The sequence below is a fragment of the Capsella rubella genome, unplaced genomic scaffold, assembly GCF_000375325.1.
Source record: "Capsella rubella cultivar Monte Gargano unplaced genomic scaffold, Caprub1_0 scaffold_7, whole genome shotgun sequence".
In the NCBI taxonomy this organism is placed as follows: Eukaryota; Viridiplantae; Streptophyta; class Magnoliopsida; order Brassicales; family Brassicaceae; genus Capsella; species Capsella rubella.
The window spans coordinates 3,715,740-3,741,585 of NW_006238917.1; the positions used below are offsets into that span (position 1 = coordinate 3,715,740).

Sequence of the window (25,846 nt, forward strand, 5' to 3'; positions counted from 1 at the left end):
TTGAAAGAAGATCTTCCTCAACTTTTTTCGTATACCTTAAGTTTTCAACATTTTAAGCGTACTCATATAGATGGTAACAAGTATTCAAAGCTTGTTGAGTCAGAAATGAATGATCAATTATGAGTGATATAATGTTACAGGATGAGTAGTACACTATAACAAGTCACTACCAATAGTCTCCGCATGAGCAGACACCATCTTTGAAGTGATGGAAGCGGTTGGCATCTCTTACAACAATCACTCTCTCTGTGATCTTTGAGATGAGTTTGGTTGCGGTGTGACAGTCTAAACAGACGCGAAGATTTTTCATGATCCGGATTTCTGTTCCTGGCTCAGTGGCTATGAGTCCAAAGGCAATGGCTAGCCTCTCGCTGTGAACCTTCACCATGAGCTCCCTTTCTTCCTCCTCCACATCGTGCAGGGCCAACTCAGTCTCTGGTTGATACCCAGCTTCCCTCATCTTCCCTTCGAGCTTCTCCAGCCTCTCATAGATTGCTTTTACTTGTGGATGTGACTGATCACCTGAGGTAAAGACATGTGGCATCTCACCTATCTCTATTAAGGTATATCCAGGAGCTTTGGCTAGTTTCCTCTTCTTGGCGGTTTGTCTAACAGTAGCAGCCTGTGGATAGTTTCTATCAGCTGAGTGAATATTTGAAAGCAAAACATGGTATCCTACATTGTCTGGATCTAGCTCAAACAGCTTCTCAGAGACCGTTCGGGCGAGGTTTGTATCTTTATGAATCCTACAAGCTCCTAGCAGCGTTTCCCACACAGAAGGACCAGGCTCAATCGGCATTGCCTCTATAAACTGCAATGCTCTCTGTAAGTGTCCTGCTCGGCCAAGAATATCAACCACACAGGCGTAATGCTTGACTGATGGTTCAAAACCATACCGGTGGATCATGGAATTGAATATCTCATCACCTTCTTTGACGAGGCCGGCATGACTACAAGCGTAAAGCACACAGAGGAAAGTGACTGGTGTTGGTAGAATGCCGGAATTCAACATCTCAGAGAAGATATTCAGAGCTTCTTGTCCATGTCCATGAAGCCCATAACCAGAAATCATTGTGTTCCATGTAACTTCATTTTTCCTCGGCATCAAGTCAAACAACCGACGTGCTTCTGCAATGCTTCCACACTTCGCATACATACCAATCAAAGCTGTTGACACATATATGCTAGACTCAAAATCTGTGCTCCTAACTAAATCATGCACCCATTTTCCCAAACTCAACACTCCTAGTTGCGCACAAGCCGACAGAATACAAGTTATAGTGGTCGGGTTTGGGCTGAATTCAGACTTCTGCATTCTTCTGAAGAGAGATATCGCGTCCTCTGTCAACCCGTTTTGGGTGTAACCCGATATCATTGCATTCCAAGATGGCAAGCTTTTTTCCGGAGACTCATCAAAAAGCTTCCGGGCTGATTCTATCTCATTCAATTTACTGTAAACCGTAGTTAACGAGGTTGAGACAGATGTATGAGACAGGAAATTTGATTTCAGGCTGTAACCATGAATGGCATATATAAGCATAAGATGACCAGAGACAGGGATCAGACTCATTAGCGTGCTTGAGTTCAACCTTTGTCCTGATAACACCAGCTCTTTAAACAGGCTTAAGGAGAGATTGGTCTCCCCATTGGATGTGTATCCATGGATCATTGCGTTGTAAGCTACTACATCTGGTTTATGAAACTCACGAAACAGAGTAGTTGCCATTTTAATCTTTCCACACTTGGAGTATAGTGAGATAAATCCGGTAAGAACATAATTGTGGGAGTAGCATCCAGTTTTTGTCGCAAGACTATGGATTTGCATCCCGAGTGTCAGCCCCTGCAACTCTGCAACAGCGGGAAGAATATCAAGCAGAGTTGTTGTGTCCAAACGTATACAACTGTCACTGATCAAATCCCTGAAAACCTGAATAGCTTCCTCATACATTTCATTCTTCCGGTACCCAGAGATCATCGTGTTCCACAAAACTGTGTCTTTCTCAGGCATTCTATCGAACACCTTCCTAGCATTTCCGGCTCGCAAAAACTTGAAGTACATTTTAACAATGTTCGACCCAAGCAGCAACTCTGAGTCACACCCATCAACGACCGCTTGACCATGAATAACACAGCCAGGTCTCTCGTCACGAAGCCCAGAAGCAGCCGAGATAGCGAAGGCGTAGGTTGAGCTGTTGGGCTTGAGTTCAGTGGATTTCCTCAGATGGGCGAACACAGAGAGCGAAGAGTGAGGTGATTCGTTAACTGAGAAGCCGCGCATGAGGACGTTGAAAAGGAAAACGTCAGGTCTTCTAACGGAGAGGAAAAGGTCGCGTGCGTAGTAAATGGCGCCGAGGTCGGAGAGTCGTTGGGTAAGCTTGGTGAGCAATGAGATATCGTATCGGAAGCCATGGACAATGACCTGAGCATGGGTTTGTGCAAGGTGAGCTACAGAAGTTGATCTTTTAAAGAGATCGAGAAAGTTGTTCTTGCTTGCGACGGTTGTCTCGGCGGTGGCGGCCGATACGGTCCGTAGTAGCATTTGGCGTGTTTTGCCTTTCAGAGAACACGAAACAACATATCAAATTTAAATCATTTTTTACCTTTTAGTTTCTTTCAAATTATAACAGTTTCTTTCTTGTTAATGTAATTTTGGTCGTGTCAGTTTCAACTTCTCTCTATTCGGTGAAGAGATACGATTATGTTTTGTAAGTGATCAAATTTTCAAAAAATTAAGCCGAAAAGAATGGGAATCCTAAATTTTTTTTTTTTTTTGTTATGATTCCTAAACTCTATAATAAAACATAAGACCTTATACATGTGAACAATTAAATTTCCTTTTTCTTTATCCTAAGACTTTCGGACTGTGATCTACTGATCTTTCACTTCCTTTTTTTTTCCTACGCTACTGTTTCATACCAAAAAAAAGAAGAAGAGAACATCAACAAGCAAAGATCAAAAAGGGATCTCGACAAGAGAATATTGGCATCAAAGAGCAATTTACAGGTGATCAGTGTTGAGCGTGTGGTATCTGTAAGCTTTGTTATTTATGGCCATGGAAACTTGCTTAATGGCAACATTGGAGGAGTCTCCTCTGCATCTTCTCCTTCTTCTCGCCTAGTTTGTATAAGATGAGTCCTCAGGCTACACTCTTCTATCTGTTTCATGCGACCATATCTCGGTTTCAACTTATTTTACTACAATCATTTTTCATTGATTTCTTGGATCGATTTTGTTACCTGCATGATTGCGGTTGCTGCCAGAAGATCTTCACATTTTTCTTGCATAGAACTCTCTTTTGCAACTACAACAGCAAGTTCTGTGACCATTTTGTTCATCTCCTCCACCTGCGAATACATATCACAAAGAACAGTGCACCCGCTTGAGAATTATGTCAAGAGGATAGACTTGAAAAACAGATTTCTTTAAAAGGTCTCACCTTTGAGAGTAGAGACCAAATGGAAGATCCCATAGCCTGCATCACATCAAGGGCAGAGGACATAGCTGCTTTCAAAGATTCGACATCCGCCTGTAGTAAGAGAGGTGTTCATAACTGATATTTATATTCTTGATCTTGTAATATTAAGTTTCCATGAGTATTCGCAAAAGTAAGAATATCTACCTTTGTTCCTCCAGTCGCTGGAAGGCGGAGAGTATTTGCTTCTAGATCTGCAATGGCTCCAACTAAAGAACTAACATGGTCTCTTTCAAGTGTGGCCCAATCTTCAAGGCTCACCATCTGTGCGCGTATTTATGCATAAACATGGCATGATCTGATAAATACAAAGCCAATATATAAGAGAAAGAGAGTGAACCTACCTGATTGTTCAATAGTGAGTTGAGTTTGATCTCTAGATTTAGCTGTTGTAAGCCAATCCTCTGCCTGGTCACATGATCCTGTAGTTCTGATATCGCATGCCACACACTGAATAGGGTTTCCTGAAGTCAAAACTTGAATTTTCAGACGTCTTTAGATCAATCAGTTAAAACAACGGTCATGTTAGAGCTGACGGAAGTGTTATATACCTCGGAAGTTAATCTTTGAATATACATTACAGATTCAGCTCGTGCAATTGCAAACCGCCACTGTAAGTATCTATTGTGGAGCAGGCGCAGTTGATGAACATCTTCGATGTAGCTTGCTTTTTTGCCTTTCTTGACATCTGTGATGAAGCTGAGAACCGAAGTTGTGGTACTGGATTGTGTTGAAGTGCTCGTTTGTCTTATCCGTGATGGACTTACCCCTCTGGAAGGTGGAGTTGAAGGTCGAGCAAAACAGGAGGTATTTGTGCCACGTGAAGGACTTAACCCTCTTGAAGGACTTAAACCTCTAGTAGGACTCAATCCTCTTGAAGGGCTTAGTCCTCTTGCTGGACTAACTCCCCTCGAAGTGCTCATGCCTCTAGAAATAGATGATGAAGACGAAAAAGATGTTCTACTTGGTGAAGCAGGGCGAGATCCAGGAGCAGACGATGGATGCAACCTAGCAACAGCCGTTGCTAAGGTTTCTCTATCTAACGAATCTGCAGACAAAAGTCTTTGAGCCCCAGATGCTCGAGCTATGTTATTATCTTCCGACTTTGTTGGAGACACTAATCCACCATTACTAGATGTGTTACTAGAAGTTTTATGCAAAGGTCTCGAACCGCTGGACAAAGGTAGTGACATTCTCCTAAGAGACGCCCCCATTCCAGGCCCTGAAGTTGGTAGACCCCTTGATGCCTTGTCGCCAAGATCCAAGCTTCTATGTAAGGAATTCGAAGTGATCATTCCACCGATTCTACTAGGCCACCGATGCTGTTCTATTAACCGACTATGAGGACCATCTGAAGGTTTCGAATTCTCTGAAAGATCAGACACGTTATTCTTCCCTTTCAATGGACTTCTTTTCCTCTCTGGCGTAGGTTTCCTTGATACAGGGGTCGTTTCAGCCTTCTGCTTTTGAGCTATATTCGAAGAAGGTCTCAGTGTTCGATCAACAGAAGAACTACTAACTGGTTTTTCCTTTTTACTAACCGGGACTGAGACCGAATCAGACTGAAACGAAACGCTGAGGCTTCTCATAGTGGAAGGCCATAAGCTTTCAGGCAAACGACCTGTAGATAGCCTCCTCGATGAAGCTGGTAAGTCTATAGACAAGTCACGTATTGGTGTGGAGGGACTCATGGGGGATGGCGGTGTTGAAGGTCGCTTCCTCTCTGCTGAAACTGCTCTTTTCACAGCCACGGATTGAGACCTTGAAGACACTGTTGGCCTTGTGACGCTTGGGGAAGGGCATCTCCCGGTTTTGGTTGGCGTCGGTGATCTGTATCTTGAACTGACCTCTGTTGTTCGAGGACGGCGACTGACAGCAACTGCATTGTTCTTCTCTGATGAAACAAGACGCCGCTTTGTAGTATCTGTAGCTACGTCCATTCAAGCTCACAAACCAAACTTGCATTGATTAGATTTAGCCGTTCATGCCTCTCCTTAAATTCTGTAAAATGAAGACCCTTTATTCTGCAAGAAAACCAAAACCCAGGAGAAAAGATAAGATACCTCACACTCACAGATAGGCCATGCGAAGAAAAGAGTAAAGAGCAAAGAATATTGAACAGGCCAAATAAAGAAAATTAAAGAAAAGATTCTACCTTTACAACAGAAACCCATATCAAGACTTCCACAAGGATTATCCACAAACTAATGACGGTTTCGTTATATATTATATGAAGAAAAAAACAAAAGCAAATGCAAACTAGAAAATCAAGACAGAGATGAGAACTAACAACAGTGGAAGGGATAAGAAAGTTGTAAAAAAAAATAAAAACAGTGGTCAAACAAGAGAGAAAGGTGAGTCAAGTGCTAACTAGTTAGTTGCAGATTCACACAATATCAGGGAATATTTTTTTAAATAAAAAAAGTATCGGAGGAAGAATCTTTAGCAGTGTCTTTGTCACGGCAGTGCCATGGTCAGATGTGCTGGAAAAATTTAATGGAGATTACGTTTCAATCTAGAAACAAAACTTCTTCTTCTATCCATCAACATCACAACACCTCAAAAGAAAATTCATTTATCACCTTGCAAACAGTAAACTTACTAAATTAAGCAGCTCGAGTAAGTAGTAATTAGTTTCAGAATGTATGATATATGTAGCAGCAGGAACTTATTTTATAACAAATTAGCAAAAGTGGATATTTTGACAGATATGTTTTGTTGGTTTGTCCAAATATGGGACCACCGTGAATTGAAGAATCAAGAACCAGTGACCACTCTCCGATAGAAAACCACCGGGGTGTCATTGAGAAATGATGGAAATGCAGTAACAGTGATGATTGTGATCTGATCCTTTTTGAGTTATGAGAGAAAAAAACACTTCAAGTTATGTCGAGAAAGGGAAGGATGAAAGGAGAGAATCAATAGAAAGGATTGAAAAGAAACTTTGTTTTGTTTTTCTCTGTTTCTGAGTGAAATGAATAAGATGGTTCTGACGAAGAATCCAAAAAAGTTAAATTTGTCAGTTACTGACATAGACTTGTGTCTCTCATGACACAGACTCCTTTTTTTTTGTATCCATCAAAATTTAGTAATTTTTTTTTTATTCTAAAGAACAATCGAAACAACAACATTAAACATATCCAACAAATATTTTCAAACAATGATCAAAATTTTATTATAACAAATCAATCTCAGATCGCAGCTATGAAAATTCAATACCCAGAAACTCTAGGGTTCGTTCTTCCGATTTTTGAAAAGAAACAAAAATTGGGATCGATACACCCAAATGTAGAAGCTAGAACTTAGAGATCCGATGAATCTGAGGTCGGAAAATTGAAAATCTTACCAGGAAAATGAACCCAAAAGAATCCGAGAAAAGTAAGCAAGTCCCGTGAGAGGCTCCGAGATCGAAATTGGGAATTACGAACGCGATCGAGAGTTGTTGATTAACCCAAGCTGGAAACCGTGAAAAAATGTTTCGCCGGCGATGAAGAATGCTCGTGTGGATTTAGAAATATTGTTTTTTTTAAAACGCCGGAGAAAGAATTGATCGGGCGATTTAAGAGGATTTGGTTGAGAGAGAGAGAGAGATCAAAGAGAGAGAGAGAAAGAGATCAAGAGAGAGAGAGAGAGGGCGTTATTTTCGCGCCACCTAATTTTGATATTAAAGAGTCTTTATTTATTTTTTATAGCCTTTGTTCGTAGAGGTCATTACTACTACAACTATAAAAATTTATTTTTTTTTATTTTTATTTTAGGACATAAACAAAACCGATTTTGAGTAAACCGTTATCGGAATTGAACCGGAAACCTTAAAACCATTTATAATCTCCGTTACTAAAGTCTAAATAACCATATATGATCATGAGATTCTAGTTTTTTTTTTCTGTTGGCACTATTGATCTACTTAAGTACCAATCGAAATTGTTGATATGGGGTTAGTTTAATCATTAGAAAAAAATATTTTGCAATGGATCGAGACAAAACGTGACAAGCTTATGGAACTGATGATTACTTCTTGGGTTTTAAAATAATGATACAAATTGGCATTTTACTCCGAAAGCTCTTATTTTTACACATTACATTACATAATATAGTTACGTAAGGTTACTTTTCCCCACCCAACCCAACCTTACCTACATATCCATAAAGAGTTATGAGGAAGAAGCTCTATTTTACATGAAATTTTAGGAGAAAATGGAAATTATGATGGTTACCCATGATTTGTGTTTGGTCATTCATTCTCTTCTTTCTCTTTTTCATTTTTTTTTGTCTTTTCTTCTACTTATGAGAATAACATATATACCAAACACATACGATGGCTAATCCCCAACTAAGTTTCTTTTTCTCATAATTTTCTTGTTGACTTCTTTTATTTTTATTATTAAAAATACTTTTGAATTTTATTCGTGTTATTAATAGTGGTTTAGTACAATACATAAAACCCAATAAATGAATATATAAAACCCAATAAATGAATATATAAAACCCATTTTTTAAAAAAAGAATGGAAAGAAAGGTTTGCTCCCCACATGAGATGATTTGGACATATCATATGATATTAAGCTTTCTATAGACCTTTGTCTCTCTTTCTTTTGTGTGTCCCCTTACCTCGTGGAGTCTTCTTGCTCCTACTTTACTTCCACTTGGGACTTCTATCTATCTTTGTATTTTTGATATTACAAAATTACATACTCATCTTTCCTTCTCACTTTGATATATTTTTGTTTTATCTTCTTTTATGTATTGGCTACACATGTACGTACTGCCAACACATTTTAGAATCATTGAACCTGGCACACATTTACGTGTAATACTACTACTATATCATGACATATATCTCTCTATCTACTCGTCTAGTCCTCCCGTGGTCCGTTCAAGGATTCTTCAATGTGGCTAGAAACCCTAAGATTACCGTTTCCTACTTTTATTGAACTATTCTATTGATCGCCAAACTTTTACCTCTTCTTCAAACGGGTAAAAGAAGATAGTTCAATCTGTAAGTGATGTCAGTCTACTGTTATGGAGTTTAAACTTGTTAATAGGGAGATTAAACTTGTTAATAGCTAGGGAGATTAAGTTTCCGGACAAAAAGAAAACTATTGACTAACAAATAGAAACAAAAGTAATCTAATCTAACGTGTTCAATTATTTAGTTTACCGACATATATTTCAGAACTATTAGTATATGTGTACAAATATGAATATGCTAGTTACAAATTATATCTATCAAACCTCTTTTGTACAAGTGTGTACTCGAGATAGAAAGAAAACAAAGGAAGTCTATTATACCTTTTGTATAAGTACTGTACTAATAGCACTTATACATTATTATTGTTAGGAAGCTACTATTATAATATGCGTATGAAGAAATGTTGGAAAATAAATCTTTGCGTCTTGGTGTGTGACTAATTATAATAAGCAAGAGGTCTCAAATGATGAATATTCACGTGCTTAGCACAATTATATTGACCACACTAGAAACTAGAGTTATTATATATTCGTCATCATGTCTTCGCAATGTGTTTTAAACTTGTCTAAAGCTTGTCGTTTTCTTGTTTTCCACTCGTATCTATTAGGCTGCGGTGTAGTTTCCTCGATCATGTTGTCTTTCTTACCGTTTTCTTTTTTCTTCCTCGATCAAGTTGTCTTTTGTTACTATTTGTGAGAATCATTTGTTTCTTATGAACAAGATTCACTGCCTAATTAGCCCTTAGATATATAATGGTTGTTTGAGTAAAACTAACTCAATTTTGTCTCTTTTGGTTGAAAATGTGATTGATAGTATATAGTCTAATTATGGTGGACCCTTTTTTTATATGATTTCAGGCTTCGTGATGCTCGGAACCTCAAAAAACGACGGACACATGACTTGGCCTAGAAGCCATTTATAGTTCCATAAATAATTATGAAGTAAATATATCATAATACTGTACTACTGATCAAAAGATATCATAAGAGTAAACAAACAGTCACTGACATTTTACACTAGTTTGCTTATTTAACTAAAACTACGGCAAAATTTCTTCTAGCTGCTGATGATTCTCACTTCTGATCTGAGCATGTATTTTTGTATCAATTCTTAAGCTTTGGTACAACAAAAACCGATTCAAGGACGAAGCAGCCCCCATTGATGTTCTTTTACCTCGACAAGGGCAGAAAAATAACATAGGGATGAAGGAAGTTTTTGACAGTCTTCTTCACCATCCTCATCCTCATCATCCTCATCATCATCATCATCATCAGTACTTTACAAGTCCAGCACCTTGAGCCTTTCCAATAACTGACTCTATAGTTCCATCAAAGAGATCAAAGCTTTTGGCAACAGCAAAACCTGAAAACATACCATCCACTGCAGCACTTACAATGCCACCCGCATAACCAGCTCCTTCACCAACTGGATATAGACCTTTCAAACTCGTGCTCTCGTAGGTCTCATTGCTTCGAGGTATCCGAACGGGGGAGCTTGTTCTTGTCTGGTTGAACAAAGTTGAAACATTGTTGTTATCTCTGCCCTGACGAGTAGATTGATTCAGGACAAGGAAGATATAAAATATACCTCTACGCCGTGGAGGAGTGCTTCCTCTGAGATGAATCCCGGTAACTGAAAGTTCAAAAGTTTAGAGGAAAAACAAAAGCTATGGGTTCGTTTACAATATGTAGCGATAAGGAAATATCTAACCAACCTCTTTTTCAAACATAGAGATAGACTGTCTCAGCGCCTCTGTGATATGAGCAGGAAACAGTTCATGTAGATTTGCAGACTTCACTCCTAATCTATAGCTTGATGGAGGTAAAGGTGTTTCTGTTTTACACCACAAGAACATCCAAAAATCATCAAAATCGAACAGTTAGAACAAAAAGATACGAACTGAGCAGTAAACAAATGTTTTTTATCTACCAGATAACTTGTTTTGCAGAAAATCAGTAACCCTTTGTACAGGAACTGTGAAATCACCACCACCCATTATAGCCGCTCTTCTTTCAAACTCTTTCTAGAGAAAGAAATAAAACAAAATATTAGATATATCAAATATGAATCGAGAGTAGTAAAGTAATTCACTTTCAGATTGATACCTGAAACTCAATTCCAGCTAAGGGTCCGCTAAGATTGAGAAGATCAAAGTCTTTTGCTGAGACTGTGACGACGAGTGCAGCATTGGCCCATTTGGATGAACGGCGGGAAAATGACATGCCATTGATGCAGAGTTCGGCTGGATTTGTGCTGGTGAGAACAACCTGAATATACACGGAAACAGGCTTCATGATAAATCGAAAAGAAGAAAAAAACAGCAACACATTCTTTGTGGACACTGTACCTGACCACCAGGACACATGCAGAAGGAGTAACAACTACGTTTTGATGAAGACTGCGAGAGATCCTCATCCTTATCATTCACATACTGAACAACCTTGTAATCCGCCACTGGTACTTTACCTCGTCCTTTAAGAACTTCATTAGCCATATCCGAGTACTGGAAAGAAAGACCATCACAAGAACGTATGTGTTTATATACAAGTCAAGACTTGAATAACGATAAGGTACAATAAACTCATGGGATCTGATTACTGAAGATATATGGTGTTAAGATAATCCAACCGACCTGTATATGGTTTATTAGCTCCTGAGGATGCTCAACGCGCAAACCAACCTGGTCCACACAAACCGATAGAAATCAAATGATAGATAATACAGCCAAGGGAGATAAGGTATCCAGATACATTGATTCAGAATGGAAAGTTTTAAAAAACAACACACTCAACAACATATATACAAGGAACTTACAGCAAAATCTTTTGGGGTCAGTTCAACATTACGAGAATGAAGCATCTCATATGTGTCACGTGCTGAGTGACCAACTGCAAGAACAACTGCATCAAACTTTAAATTTTGGGAGGTACTCTGCAATTGGTTTGCTGAATCCGAAACCCTGACTCCAACAACACGAGAATCCTCTACCAGAAGATCATCTACCCGAGTTCCAAACTTGATGGTCACCTAATTAAGCATATGGAATTAAGAAGGATGCTCAGCGGACAAAAAAATATCCCAAAAGCATAAAAAAGTAATAAGGAGACTTAGATCAATCTCTCATTTTGAACTTACTCCCGCACTTTGAAGATAATGTCTGAAATTCCGGAGTAACGGAACTAGCTTATCTGTTCCTAGATGAGGCTTTCCATTGACCAATATATTATCAGGAGCCCCAAAGCGAACCAACGTTTTCAACACCTGTAACAATTGAAGTAATGGTCGCAATTTCTTCATTTGTAGTCAAACATGAGTTACTTTTATTTAACAATTGGTAGTCTCAAAATACTAACCGCTAAGACGGTGGCACTGTTCTTTCCTATTCGAGTAACAAGCTTTCCATCACTCCAAGTACCTGCACCACCCTGCGATACATAAGTGCTGAAAATGACTATGACAACAAGATTCATAAACAGAAAACTAGCAAAAGACTAAAGTAGTTATGATAAGTTAGTTAAAGAGAAGGCTTTTAAACCTCGCCAAAGCAGAAATTACTCTCCATATCCAAAATCTTACGAACTACCAAAGCGCCTATATCACGTCCTCTTTCTTCCACTGCTTGCCCTCTTTCAATCAATGTCACATCTGCACCGAACTCTGCAAGAACAAGAGCTGCAAACAAACCAGATGGACCACCACCAACAACTGCGATTTTCGGTTTGCTTCTTCCTCCCCCATTTTGGTGTATATTTCCAGAGCCATTGATAATCTGAGGTTCATATTCTCCGGATGATGTCTCACTATTGCTCTTTTTACAGTCATTCACTACACTGATTAAGTCACCCGAAACAATCTTCTCGGTAGGCACATGTTCAATAAGCCCAATCTTAGGCTCTAACCGGAAAATGAAATCATGAGCACGAGGCTCTAACTCAAGAAGCGTCTTCACATCCAAATCCACAGTATACACAAACTTGGCTTCTTTCAGAATCTAAACAAAAGATGAAAGCTTCAGTCACTTGAAACTATAATACATAGTAATATGTGGAATCAAATTGAAACCTACCTTCCTAGCATCAAAAGATTTCCTAATCACTGAAAATGCTTCTTCAGGCAGCATTGAAGCAACCTGGAAACACCAGTTTATCAAAATCACATATAAACATCAACCCAATTCCACAAAATCCAATTTCATTATACCAATTAGATAAAGTTTCGAACTTTTCACCGGGAAACTCACCGGAAACTCAATAACTTTAGCGATAGCTTGAAGCAAACCTTCTGAAATTCCGAGAAAATCCTTTCCAGGGTCATCTCCGACAGGAACACCGAGCTTAGAGAGACGCCAAACTCCTTCGAGCTTGTTCTTAACCTTAGCCACAGCTTCCTTCTGCTCTGTCTTCAGCTTCTTCCTCTCAGAAGGGTATCTCCGCCTCCCGGTTCGCTTCGCAGCACAGAGAATCCGGTGTGTTTGGATACGAGGATAAGAGAGTACCGACCTCGAACAAGGAACTCGCAGGTCATGGCTCGATGAGGGAAATGAAGAATTGAGGAAACTCAAATTCGTCTGAGAAAGAGACATAGTGAGCTTATACTAAAAAGCTCGCCTCTGTCCCAAAGAGTTATCCTATCATTTCAAATTGAATCGACTTGAGTCCGGTTTTACCACCGATGTCAAAATCGGTTCGGTTCGGTGTTGATTTGGTTTTACTTAATTTTTGTATATAAGAACCGAGTTAGAAATACATTGTTATGCAAATAATTAGTTTTCTAATCGATTCAGTGTTAAAATTCATGGACCTGTATAAACGTTATGGCTCAAATTAAGTGTAATTGTAGTTTCATTGGTGCGGCGAATTCTAAACTTTTTTTCTTTTAAGATTCCTTCGAACATAAATCAAACAGGCTAGGGAACTATCTCTTGCATGTTATATTTTCTATTTTGCAATGAGATCTGATCAAAATGCACATGATTTAATACAGCAATGTATTCGAGAATCGAGATAAACCTGATCTAAAATATAAAAGAACCAACTTTGTGTTCACTTGGCTTGTTTGTCAAGTTAAGGAACCTCCAAGTCGTTAGCCCTAAAATTGAATGCTTCACAGCATAAAAATAGATTACCAAACTAGTTATTGATATATACAAAAGTTACATAAATTTCACGAACCTTAAATGTTGATCTACCCTATACAATCTGCATTATGAAAGTACGTACCACGCTATAAACATCTCAAACTATACCCCTTTTGTAACACTCATTATCTCTTGAGTTTAAAACATAAACCGAAAAATCATGTCAACCTTTTGGGGGGTTTGGGTTTGAGGAAAACCTTTGGTAAGGTGTTGTTTTTGTTGAATCTACAAATCTATCTGTATAAGATACAAAATAAAAACAGCAAAAATGTCCCATTGTTTCAGGAGGCTAGGAATCTGATCATCAGCATCTCCGTCCTGATGCTATCTATGGCAAGATCCATGCATTTACGTGTCAAAAACTTATATTTGATCATCATGAGCCCATAGAAATGGCTAGTGGCATCTCACTTTCATGTGAATTGATAGTAGAATTGCTGGAGGTTGACATCCGTTTTTTCGATTGATTCCCTTCCATAGACACTAGAACTTGGCCTTGTGGGTGAGCTATTGTCTCTGGCTCATCATCATCAGGGGACTCTAAAGATTGCTCAGGAGGGTCAATATCGCGTGGCATGGCTTCTCCATTCGCGTTGTTGTTGTTATTATTATTACCACCGCCGGATCCAATGACCATCCTAAATCCAAAAGTGCGTGAAATAATGCGGTATGCAAAGGTAAGGATCCAAAAGGACCAAGGGAGGCAAACAAAGAAAATGCCAAGGTAGGAGAGCCAAACTGGAGGGTAAGGAAGGACTGTGTACGCAATGAGACAACCTCCTCCGACCGCGATCGATAGAAAAAGAAATAAGGTAATGAGACAGATGAACGCCTGCCCCGCCCGTGGATCTGGCACAGGCATATTTTGATTCTTATTAGGAAAGATCGATCTCAAAGATGAAGAAGGATCTCACGGGACGCTTAAAAGTACTACTATATCATCCTCCATTTACAAATTGCTCTTTCTTCTTATTCTCCCTCCCAAGTTTTGTTTTTGTTTTTGTTATAATGATGTTGATAGGCTGATGAGGGATCAGATTGAAATAAGAATAAATCCCACACACGAAAAAGAAAAAGAAAAAGAAAGAAAAAACAAAGAGCGATGAGGAAAAAGAAAACACAAGAAGGTATTTTTGTTTTGTTTAAAAAAATGTTTTGTTTGTGTGTGTGACTTATAATTTGACAAGAATAGCCAATAGTCATTTATTTTCCTCCATTTGCCATTCCATAGGAGAGGGACGTCCGTAGATACAGGACTAATTACATTGAATATCGTTAGAGATCAAAATCTTCAACCTTATACCAAAACTTTTGTGCATGGATATCAAACTTATTCCAAAATAATAGAACATCTGAAAAACCTTATATATGCTTTAAGTTATTATTGTCAAAGAAGTTGTACCAATACAAAGAATTATATATGATGCATTTAAATAAAAATCGCGAAGATAATAGCCAACTATGATTGGAGCCAGTTTGATGGTATAGACGTAATCATTTTATGTACCCTAATGTAGGCGTGTATGCTAAGAAAAAAAACATGCATACTTAGGAGTATTTCACATGTAACGATTTTTTGAATCGAAATTACAAGTAAAACAACATTTGGGACATAGAAATTATAATATTAATACCCTACCATATACGAGAATTCTTAAGACGAGATTATTTCATTTACGTGTTCACAAAAATGGACAATTAAGAAAAAAAATTGTATATAGTTCTGAAGATTTGTTTTCTGTATCACTAGAGTATTAACGTGGCAAATACTTTAATTCTTGCAAATAAAACCATTGTGAATATGTTTCAAAATTAAGAGTAAAATATGCTCCAAGTTAACAATTTTGTAATATCTTGATTTTAAATTATCATTGACTTACTAGTAATATATATATAGTAATAAGTCATCATTAAATTTGAAAACATGTGGAATTCAAAAAGAATCTCATTCCAGTTCTGTTTGGTTTTGTAAAGGAAACACGTTTGTTGTTGTTCTAAGTTCAAACCACAATTAATATGAAAATCCAAAATCGCATTAACGAAGACTATTGTTCTCATTCAACAGTTATAGTAATAAATAATAGAAATGCAAGCATATACGTATATGTGTTTCCTTTTATATCTTGTTCAACTTAGTGACAAATTTGGTTTACAAAAAAGGTTAGATTTCATTTATGTAGGATTAAAGATAAGGTTGAATGAATATTTGATTACCATAAGTGGATTAATGAAACATTAGTTGACTAATGACTACACTAAAAAGGAAGGCCAGTTAGTAACACGTGGCAAATTCTCTATCTATAGCCGTCACTAGAGAGAAAAAAAAAAAAAAAAGTAAAAAAGGAACCATTGGCTGTGCGCCAGCGAATTAACTAAATATTTAAAAGAAGCAGGTAAATGACAAGATTAGTCCTCTTTCAATAGGTATAACGTGGTGGCTAATCTGGTAATTTCGGGAGCACTCGGAGTCAAAACTACGATGGCGCGTGTCTTCAAAGTCGCGGTATACGCGCGTCGATAGCCGCCAGGAGAATCCTCTTTTACACCAAATCAAACTTATATAGAGATAGAGAGAGAGAGAGAGACAGAGAGATCCCGTAAATGTTTATACTCTGATTTCTAGGGTTTGCTTTTGATTCTCTTTGGCGTTCCAGATTATAAAAATTTCAGACTTGTTTATAATTTTCAATTTCGTGATTTTCGTCGGTGAGTTTATCTGGAAATCTCTGAATTTTGGGGTTATTCGTGGAGGGAAAAGGTTTCGTTGTTGGGATGGTGGAAATGAGAAAATCTGGAAGTTTAAGACCGGAGTCTGAATTGGCGGCGAAGTGTCGAGATGAGCTGCCGGTGAAATTGGAGATAGCTGAGGATGATTTAGAAGAAGAGCATGCTCCTCTCAACAAACGATCTAAGGTTTTTTCTTTTTTTCTCTTTTTTTTTTTTTTCAAATTAGCTGATCTGTTTTGTTTCTTCGATATTTTTTTTCCAATTCCAGAGTTTTCAAGCTGTTTGATACATTTTTTTTTAATAAATGAATTGGCTTTAGCGAATTTAATTTTGACGATTTTATTATATTTATGACGATTTCTCGATTTGCTTGTTAAACGATGTTGCTCTTGTGCTTTGCGGGTTGTGTCTTTTTTTTTTTTTGGGTGGTGTATTGTAATTTATTTATTTAATTCATGCATTGAATTAGTTGTGGAGCTCTGGGGCAAGCTCGTCGCCAATGGCACCAGCTAAGTATAACCCGCTTGATGAGCCGAGTCCTCTTGGATTGAGCCTTAGGAAGAGTCCATCTCTGTTGGAGCTGATTCAGATGCGGTTAACGCATTGTGGTGACCCGAAAGCTGAAATGATTCAAGCTGGTGCAGCTGGTTCTGGTGTTAAGAAAGAAAACAAAGGTATCGCTGCTGCATCAGCTGGAGCCACTTTGGCGCCAGGAAGTATTGAGAAGCTGAAAGCTTCCAACTTTCCTGCTTCGCTTTTGAAGATCGGGCAGTGGGAGGTGAGTCCTAGGAAATGTTTTCTTTTGATATATTTTTCATGATGCTTTTATTATCTGACTTGACATGGTTTCTTTTCTTTTGCTAGTATAAATCGAGGTATGAAGGTGATTTGGTGGCCAAGTGTTACTTTGCAAAACACAAACTCGTTTGGGAAGTGTTGGAACAAGGTCTTAAGAGTAAAATCGAGATCCAGTGGTCCGATATTATGGCTTTGAAGGCAAACTGTCCTGAAGATGGACCTGGAACATTGACTCTCGTGGTATAGTATTCAATCATATTATTTTCTTTTGCCCATCCTATTGCTCTTGTTCAACTTTCTCACTTGTCTCTTTATGTTTCAGCTTGCTAGACAGCCCTTATTTTTCCGGGAAACAAACCCACAGCCTCGAAAACATACTTTGTGGCAGGCAACATCAGATTTTACTGATGGTCAAGCCAGCATGAACAGGTACAGGCATTTCTTTGTCCTCTGCTCTTAGGAGGAAAAAAATGTTATGTAGCTTTTTCAGAATAAATTGTTCATGTCCTACTTCAGCTAACAATAGTCTCCCTGTGATCTGTTAGGCAGCATTTTCTGCAATGTGCTCAAGGGATAATGAACAAACATTTCGAGAAGCTTGTTCAATGTGATCATCGTCTATTCCATCTAAGCCGACAGCCAGAGATAGCTATTGACTCTCCCTACTTTGATGCACGTCAATCAATTTTTGAGGATCCAAGTGAGTCAAAAGGCCATCCGTTTGGCAATTTGAATCTTAGCACAGGTCCTTCGATCTCTGGGACTCAGAACTTAGCATCTCCTGTTGGGGCTCAGTCATCATCTGAGCATATGTATCTGTCTCATGAAGCACCATCACCCAGCTCAGGTATTGTGATAACTGTTCGTTCTGGTTGCTCTCATAGCTCCTTATTTGGATTTTTTTTTTTCATTCTCACTTTTACTGAACCAGGTTAAGATTGTTGATTTATTTTTCTGTTTCTTTGCTTCATTCATCTCTAGTGATAGATGCTCGGGCAAATGAAGGAATAGGGGGTTCGGAAGCAGTTAATTCAAGAAACAGAACGGATTGTGGTCAGATCGAAGCACCTGGACTACACCAATCTATGTCACTGAGTGATTTCCTTGCAGTTCTCTGTGATTCAAAAAACACAGCTGATTCGAGTCTGGGTGAAGAAGTAGCTGGAGTACACCAATCTATGTCAGTTAGTGATTTCGTTGCATTTTTATCTGATTCAAGAAACATCTCTGATTCAGATCAGATAAAAGTACCTGGAATACACCAATCGATGTCAGTGAGCGATTTTGTTGGACTTCTCTCTGATTCTGCTGGTGGAAGTCTTCCAGAACATATGGAGAAATTTGAGATCATGAAACAGCAATTGCTAAGTGATAACATCCAGTTCGAGGCACCAGATGAGAGGTCTCTCATGCCAAGGGTTAACTCTTTATTCAACCTCTTGTACAAAGATCCCAACGTCCCTGCTAACTCACAGCTCAATACTGAAATCTCGGTTGGATTGAAGTCTGAACCCAATGATCTGAAGGGAATTGTTTCTGACAACAACAACAACAACAGAGTTCTTGATCCAGCTTCTAGCAGCAAACCACAGGGTATGTTAAGGAAAGACTCATTCAGCGATTTGCTATTACACCTCCCCCGGATCACATCCTTGCCAAAGTTCTTGTCCAACATTTCAGAAGAAGATGGTGATGCATATAATAGATAATTTATAGATTTCGCCTTTCTTTTATGGATTTGGCAAATATAGGAACCTGGACTAGTAGCTTTTCTGTTTTTTTTTTTTTTTTTTTTCTTGTACATCAAAATTATATCTTCGGTACCTACACCCCCCACAAGGATTTGAAGAAAACGTATTTTGGTAATTAATTTATGTATATTACTCTCAGTATAAACAAGTTTGCAGAGGCATAAGCTTATCCTAAGCTTTCCATTATTTATTGTAGTAAACCTTTACCATTTATCTTGTTCTTTTATTACAGCATTTAAAGCAAAGCAGAGTATATACAAGGAGATAGAAGATTAAACTAAGATCAGTGATCATCAGCTGTACATAAAGAAGAAAGATATGAAATAAAAGAAATTAGAGAAAAGGGGGACAAATGGAACCCAACACCCACAAATCATATAAGGGGCTGTCTGGTTGTAGATTCTGTCATTTGAATTCAAAGTATTTACATTTTTTTTTTCCTTTTTGGGGGGAGCGATTTCTTCCATCACATCTATCTGCCTTAAGAACAAGCAAAAGGATCAGGAAGCTTGTTGATGAATAGCAGTGTCAGGAAGCATTGCTATTGTCACTATGAAGTATTCACATCCTGAAGGGAGACCATAAGGGTTTGAAGTTGTTGCTGAAGATGATGTTGAGATTACACTTGATGCCAGAGTTCTCGAGCCCAGGTCTGAGCTGAGATGACGTGTCTTACCTGCCTCGGTTGATGCAGAAGCTGAAAGTGCTGATGGCAGTTTCACTAATTGGCGCTCGATGTGGACAATCTGTCCAACAATGTATGTAGGCCGGTTTGGGAGGTGATCTGTGAACAATGCCTCGGATTCAGAGGACAAGTAGTAATTTGGGCAGTTCCTGTTGATTGCCTCGTAATGCCCTGCCTGGTTTAGCACAAATGCTGCTATCTCATGAACTTCAAGACGACCAAATGATATCTTTTCCTTATTTGCCTGTCACCACAAGAAGTTCACCAATTTTCTCATTCAATACCAATGACACTCTAATTTATAGCAAATAGAGAAAGAAAGTTTGCTGCAAGAACCATGACTGATAGTAGAGAGAACGGGAGTCTACCTGCTTCCCAAGTTGGTGCTTAGTGTACAATGTTTTCACCAGCTCTTTCTTTTCCTCCAAGTCCTTTCTTGTCTGTTCACTTGTAGCTTCAAGATTTTGGCACTTTTCCAGTAATTCCTCCCGGTGTTTGGAGAGGAAGCTAACTTTGTCTGCCAGGACTCGGATGCATTTCCGGAACTCAGCAGTACCATCATCTTCATTTTCATTAACGGAGCTGTGAAATTCCCAAGTAGGAAAAATGCGAATCCAGAGAAACATTATTAGAACATGAGCTTGAAAAGTAAATAAGTACTGCCATATACACAGGAAAGAAAGGACTAAGGTTATCATTATGGGAAGCAGGACAGACGGGAACTTACTTGGCCAAAGCTTGAGCCAAAGTTCGCAAGGAGTCAGCAAAATCAGCAATCCCATTACCAGCACAAACAGAGCTCCGGAATCTTTCAAAAAGACCTCGCATCTTTACGGCTGATGCACGAAGAGCATTATACTGCGAAGCTCTACTATCAGCAGCACAGAGATGGGTCTGGGCTTCTTCTCTTGCTTCATGTAAGCAGTTCTCCAAATGCGCACAGTTCATCTACAGCCAAAAAAGCAATATTGACCACATCAAAGGGGAAAACTTAGGGGGGAAAAGGTTTCTATAATGTGCAACAAGCTATCTGGTGAAATCACAGAATCATGCTTATCGTATCCCCAGATTTTTAGATGAAATGTCTGTCCAATCACAAACATAAAAACTGTTCAAAAATGTATCGCTAGAGTGTCACAAAATGATTGAAACGAGAGAACTCCCAAAATTTCAATGATTGGTGAACCAGGCATAAACCAAGATCTCAGGAAAGCACCGATCTAAAACTCCTGGAACTAGTTGGCAACAACTGGTTTGGGCATTACGCAAAATCATATTGAACCTTCCTAGTCCAGATGGTTGAAATCAATAATAAACATTTAAGTTCACAGGAAATAGACCTGATTATAGCACCTTGGATACTAAGAATTAGACATCAAGGACAAAGCTAATAACAGCAATCAAAAGAGTGACAGATAATGGTGTAAAGATAACATACCAAAAAGTAAAGACTAGCTTTAGACTAACAATGCAATGAATGATATCAGAGGAAAGATAAAAGAAACAACCAAATATGAAATCCGACGAACCTGGGATTCTTCAAGAAGCTTCTGATTCGTTTCCAATTCTCTGCTCAAATTGGATACCTCTTCCATAGCACCATTTAGCTTGGACTCTATTTCACTCAGTTTATTGGACTTTTCCATCAGCTCATTTCTAAGTTCCAAGATAATATCATCACTATGTTTGGCATCTAAACCTCTGTCAGTTGCCGCATTATCATCGAAAGATTTTGGTGGGCTCTCGGCTGTTGAACTATTACTTAGGAATACCCCCATTTCCAACAACACATTATCCTTTCCACCTTTCTCGTTGTTTTGCTGGCTTTCCAGCATAGATGAGTCAAGCGGACGACTGAGCACCTGAGAGGAATCAACCATATTCTCATCCATACCTTCCCGGGTTTTACATGGCTGCTTGCTAGTAGGATTTGAAACACATGAGACCTCATCCATGGGTTCAGAACCAGATACATGAGTTTTATTTCCTTCCACGTCACCTGAAGCTTCTACTTTGTATTCACTAACTTTTGCATCCATAAGGTTCAAGCTAGATGCATCTTTGTTATTATGTCTCTGTCCCTGCAGATACTCATCGGAAAGACGTTGTTCTAGTTCACGGATGCGCTTCTCATATGAATCACAGTGCATTTGTTTTTCCTTCAGCATAATTAGAAGATGTTTCTCATACTCATCTTTGGCCTGCAATGCCTCTGCTGTCTTCTCTGCGGCATTTTTCAACACATTTTCTACTTCACTTTCATCCAGCAACTCATATTCAAATTGTGGGCCTAATGAACAGATCCGAGATATTGCAGAAGCAAGGTCAGCTTTTAGTTTTGCATTCTCAACTTCCATCTTGCTGGTCCCTGCTATCTCTATCAATTCAGAGGCTGCTAGGATATCATCAAAATTTTCTTTGTCGAATGTGTCTAAACCTATCTCTTCAGGCTCAACAGAAATCGAGCTATCACTAGACATGGTCAGTGAACTCCTTGAGGATGCAACCTTTGAATGTAACCCAACAAGATACTCAGGAGCATATCGATCAACATCCGTGATCTCAATATTGAGTAAACTAGTATCAAAAGGAGCGACATTGACATCACACTGAGTGGGAGTATCAAATAAACCCATTGAAGCCAATACATCACGAGGTACAAAAGAACCATGTGTTTTAAGAAACTCCTCACGTCTTCTGACCTCTGTTTCCCGCTTCATAGCAAGCTTCTCTGCCAATTGCCCAGCCATACCCATGTAAAGCTTCATAGAGGCTTTTCTTCTTACCACCTCTGCGAGACAGGCCCTATAAGCGGGGCCAACACCACGGACTAACTTCAAGTCTGCAAATAAGTCATCCTGGCGCACCATTGCCTCTCTAAAAACAGGAAACTGCAACTTAGCATCTTTGATGATATATGTGACATACGTTATCTTTTGCATGTAACTGTGTACAAAGTTGTTCATCTCATTCTTCTTATTCTTGCAGAAATTCAGCAATTCTGAAATCGAGTTATAGCAAGATTGCATTTTGGGAAGATGATTCTTGTCATGCACTTCGTACATAGGACCCAGGGCTGAAACAGCATCGTGGGGACGGAGAGATGAGGAAAGTTGGCTAGACATGCAATCATCCACAAGTTTCTTAACCGTATTGACATCTTTGCTGTTTCAAGAATTATAAATAAAAGAGTCAGATAACAGCAATTTTCAATGTGAAAAAATGAAAAGGTGTTCTCAGCTAACCAAAAGAACAAACCTGAGAGACTGCATTATGCTCTTTTCCTCATCAATGAACCGTACGTGATCCTTAACAGTCACTTCTAAGTTCTTCATTGATAAGGAAGCCCTGCAAGCAAACAACTCCTCCACCTTGCGCTTGACTTCTACAAACATTTGCTGGAACTGTGCAATCTTATTCTCAAATTGCCTGTGAGAGCTAGCACAATTCTCTACAGCCTTTTTGAGGTTATCTTCCTTGACAAAGTCCAATAAGCATTTCCTTGTATCAGTTTGAAGATAAGGGTGAATCTTAGCTGACCTTAGTTTCTCAATATCCCTTCCAAAATTCATAAGCAAATCAGAGTGGAGGCGGTGTTGATGCTTATAACGCTTCATAAATTCAAGAAAGTTCTGATAGATCACCTTGTAATACTGTTCCAAATTCCGCGTAGCGACTTCAACAGCCCGTTGTTGTACCTTTTGCTCTCTTGTTAACCTTTCGCAGTTCTCATGCTTCACAACAGTGCAACTGTAGATGGTGCGGCCTTTATGGAAATGGTACCGAAATTGCCTTTCATATAAAGGTAAAGCCTTCAAAGCTGGATCTGATGCATCATCCAAGGGATGATGTTCATGTAATGAAGCCGGAGGTAAAGCGTCAGCAACTTCCTGTAAATCTACATCTTCAGGTGGTGGCGGATGAGAGTTACTTTGCAGCATAGCCTTGTTAAAAATAAAGACTTCCCTGTCATTTGCAGGAAGTCCAAAAGCAGAAAGCAGCTTTTGTGGCTCAAGTTTCATATCCAGCGAGAGAAGAAGCTGATCAGAGAAGCCGATACCAGAAACAGATTCAACAAAACGCATCACAGATTCAACTGTAGTGGTCTCGCTGCATTCAAATTCAAACGAGTGGCCATTCTCAGCCACGCAGAGAAGAAGCTTGCCATCGCCGGCGAAACTCTCAGTGAAGCTTCCGCTCATCGTAACGACCAAAGGACCCCAAAAATCCTCAACCGCAGAATCCCCCTAGCCCACAGCCAAATTAAGACAGGTGACTCACCTAATCGAATTAGGAACAGGAAATAGGCAAAGCAGCGCCAAATCAAAAGCCCTCCACAACACAAATCCCCAACCACGAATCTGTAAAAGAACAAGGCTTTCTCTATATCTTCTTCGATCCTTGACCAAAATCCAAATTCATCAAAAACCCTTGTCGAATCTCAGCGTTTTCGTATATGTATCACAAAAGACCTTTAAAACCCAGGAGACACACAAAATCAGAATCCAGCGTCAGCTCAAATTCGATAATAATATTTTTGCACAAGTACCCACCACGAAAAATCCTCAAATTCTTCGAAATTTAAGCCAAATTCCACCAAAATCAAATATTCAACCAAATCAATATCCCCCTTCTTTCGCCTTGGTACATACCCAGAAGAAATTGTTTTTTTTGTTTTTTCTAAAATATAAAAAGGAACAAAAAGAGATAAGCAAACCCTAGAAGACGCAAAAGCAGACGTGATACGAGAAACGAAGGCGATTGCGTGAAGAGACGAGTGTCAAAGTCGAAGAATTATCCAAAACCAAAAGGATCAAACTTGTCTTCTCCACGAAAACCTCTTTCCGCCACTAAACTTATAAACTAATAATATTCTCAATCTTCTTCTCCTCCTCCTCCTTCTTCTTCCTCTACCACCACTTCTCTCTTCTACAACGAATTTTCTTAGTTTTTTCTCCCAGTAAATTTTTGACCTTTTTTTAATTAACGGAAAGTTACGCAGAAGCTTCTGATGTAAGTTTACTCTCTTACGCAAGACCAGAGTCGAAGAACCCTTTCGTCCTTGTCCCTCTGTACAAGAAAGACAAGATAAAGCCCAAATTTTTATAAAGCTACTTATTTTCTCGGGGAGGCGCAGTAACTTTATAATTATTTCAATTTCACCTCGATAGTTTGTACATTATTTTGTAAACCCTACATACATACAAACATCATCAAGTCGTCATATTTGGGATTTACCAGATTTACCAGTTATAATGAGTTCGATTAATCTACTTCGATTCTATTTTAGTCAACGTTCGCTTTGGTTTTTTTTTTTTTTTTGAAGCTTTAACATACTAAAAACCGGATCGATTTGGTTTGGTTTAAACCAACAAACAAATTCGATTTCTTTAGATACCAATAACCAAATCAGCATAAGTTAACTATTTTATACTCATTCAATGTTGGTCATACCTATATCTGGTTTCACAGTGTATGTAACGTATGATAATTTGATATTGTAAGTGAATAAAGTAAAATTGGCATTTCCTATCATATGATAAGCTTGATTGGCATGTGATGTGAATTGGACCACACACAAATCACACACAAAATGCCTATATCGTCCATAGGCGGTCCATCATTACTGGAAAGAAATAAAAAATGATTAAGTATGCAAAACAACTTGACGACTTTGAAAATGATATTTCAATGTTTTTTATACACAATTTTGTCCGTAACTGGTTTACGTTATTTGAGAAAATTATTTTAGTGAAACAATGGATTGCATTTTTATTTGCTACTTAGCCAAAATACATTCATCTCTAAATTACGCGGTTAATTTGCTTAGTTTGAAATTTACGAGATTCAAAATCATCTGATGCACTTAATAGATGTGTTAATTACGAGATATCCACACCAGTATACGATGTAAAAAACACCACCTTAATTAATTATAATTATATGACGATATGTGGACAAAAAAAGGTAAACATGCACTTCATATAATGCCAAAGGCTACTACGTACGTAACATCAGATTGGTTGAGCCTTCCACATGGGAATTCTGTATATGCCAAATTTGTATAATCTTAGATATAGAAAAAATGGTCTTCTATATGTTCGGGTTACAATATAATACTCGTAAATGGTCCTTACTAGCTCGAAACCCACATCTCCTAAAACAAACGTTTATCTTCTTCGTATTTTAGTTTTTCTAAGAAAATCAAGTTGAAAGATTTATATAAACAGTAGATTTTGATTTTGATGCATGCATATAGTTCTGACCTCTGTGAGCAATCGGAAACAAGATGTGCTGCCACCTG

At 38.5% G+C, this 25,846-nt stretch overlaps 6 protein-coding genes across 9 annotated transcripts; 1 reads left to right on the plus strand and 5 right to left on the minus strand.

Annotated features, from left to right (window-relative positions):
• Positions 1-36: 36 nt before the first annotated feature.
• On the minus strand, positions 37-2,546 carry LOC17879162 (pentatricopeptide repeat-containing protein At4g30700). The gene has a single exon (XM_006285870.2). It carries the CDS (start codon positions 2,537-2,539, stop codon positions 167-169), a length of 2,373 nt encoding a protein of 790 aa, XP_006285932.1. The 5' UTR covers positions 2,540-2,546; the 3' UTR covers positions 37-166.
• Positions 2,547-2,804: 258 nt separating this feature from the next.
• Positions 2,805-7,102, minus strand: LOC17879925 (AUGMIN subunit 8). Of its 3 annotated transcripts, XM_023779759.1 has the most exons (7): positions 6,819-7,102; positions 4,024-5,496; positions 3,817-3,936; positions 3,620-3,736; positions 3,437-3,526; positions 3,237-3,344; positions 2,805-3,155 (listed from the first exon to the last, which is right to left on the minus strand). In XM_023779759.1, the coding sequence occupies exons 2-7, from the start codon at positions 5,410-5,412 to the stop codon at positions 3,045-3,047; spliced, it is 1,935 nt and encodes a 644-aa protein (XP_023635527.1). In that variant the 5' UTR covers positions 5,413-5,496; positions 6,819-7,102; the 3' UTR covers positions 2,805-3,044. The 3 variants fall into 3 exon arrangements, with proteins under 3 accessions (XP_023635527.1, XP_006285914.1, XP_023635528.1); XM_006285852.2 differs by lacking the exon at positions 6,819-7,102 and having other exon boundaries at positions 4,024-5,569; XM_023779760.1 differs by lacking the exons at positions 2,805-3,155; positions 3,237-3,344; positions 3,437-3,526; positions 3,620-3,736 and having other exon boundaries at positions 3,877-3,948.
• A 2,264-nt stretch (positions 7,103-9,366) lies between these two features.
• LOC17877818 (uncharacterized protein Cbei_0202) lies at positions 9,367-13,050 on the minus strand. Its single transcript, XM_023779621.1, has 13 exons — positions 12,685-13,050; positions 12,511-12,573; positions 11,980-12,435; positions 11,798-11,869; positions 11,580-11,705; positions 11,259-11,471; positions 11,077-11,124; positions 10,792-10,947; positions 10,550-10,711; positions 10,374-10,467; positions 10,159-10,277; positions 10,032-10,076; positions 9,367-9,948 (listed from the first exon to the last, which is right to left on the minus strand). Exons 1-13 carry the CDS (start codon positions 13,024-13,026, stop codon positions 9,715-9,717), a joined length of 2,130 nt encoding a protein of 709 aa, XP_023635389.1. The 5' UTR covers positions 13,027-13,050; the 3' UTR covers positions 9,367-9,714.
• A 907-nt stretch (positions 13,051-13,957) lies between these two features.
• LOC17877868 lies at positions 13,958-14,443 on the minus strand. Its single transcript, XM_006286048.1, has one exon. The coding sequence runs from the start codon at positions 14,441-14,443 to the stop codon at positions 13,958-13,960; it is 486 nt and encodes a 161-aa protein (XP_006286110.1).
• Positions 14,444-16,152: 1,709 nt separating this feature from the next.
• On the plus strand, positions 16,153-18,980 carry LOC17879338. The gene is made up of 6 exons (XM_006283329.2): positions 16,153-16,494; positions 16,778-17,086; positions 17,173-17,346; positions 17,429-17,535; positions 17,652-17,953; positions 18,088-18,980. Exons 1-6 carry the CDS (start codon positions 16,354-16,356, stop codon positions 18,813-18,815), a joined length of 1,761 nt encoding a protein of 586 aa, XP_006283391.1. The 5' UTR covers positions 16,153-16,353; the 3' UTR covers positions 18,816-18,980.
• Positions 18,981-19,110: 130 nt separating this feature from the next.
• Positions 19,111-24,598, minus strand: LOC17877472 (autophagy-related protein 11). Of its 2 annotated transcripts, XM_023779513.1 has the most exons (6): positions 24,096-24,598; positions 22,801-24,014; positions 21,072-22,707; positions 20,270-20,490; positions 19,911-20,124; positions 19,111-19,786 (listed from the first exon to the last, which is right to left on the minus strand). In XM_023779513.1, exons 2-6 carry the CDS (start codon positions 23,742-23,744, stop codon positions 19,358-19,360), a joined length of 3,444 nt encoding a protein of 1,147 aa, XP_023635281.1. In that variant the 5' UTR covers positions 23,745-24,014; positions 24,096-24,598; the 3' UTR covers positions 19,111-19,357. The 2 variants fall into 2 exon arrangements, with proteins under 2 accessions (XP_023635281.1, XP_006283029.1); XM_006282967.2 differs by having other exon boundaries at positions 22,801-24,598.
• Between the last annotated feature and the right edge of the window lie 1,248 nt (positions 24,599-25,846).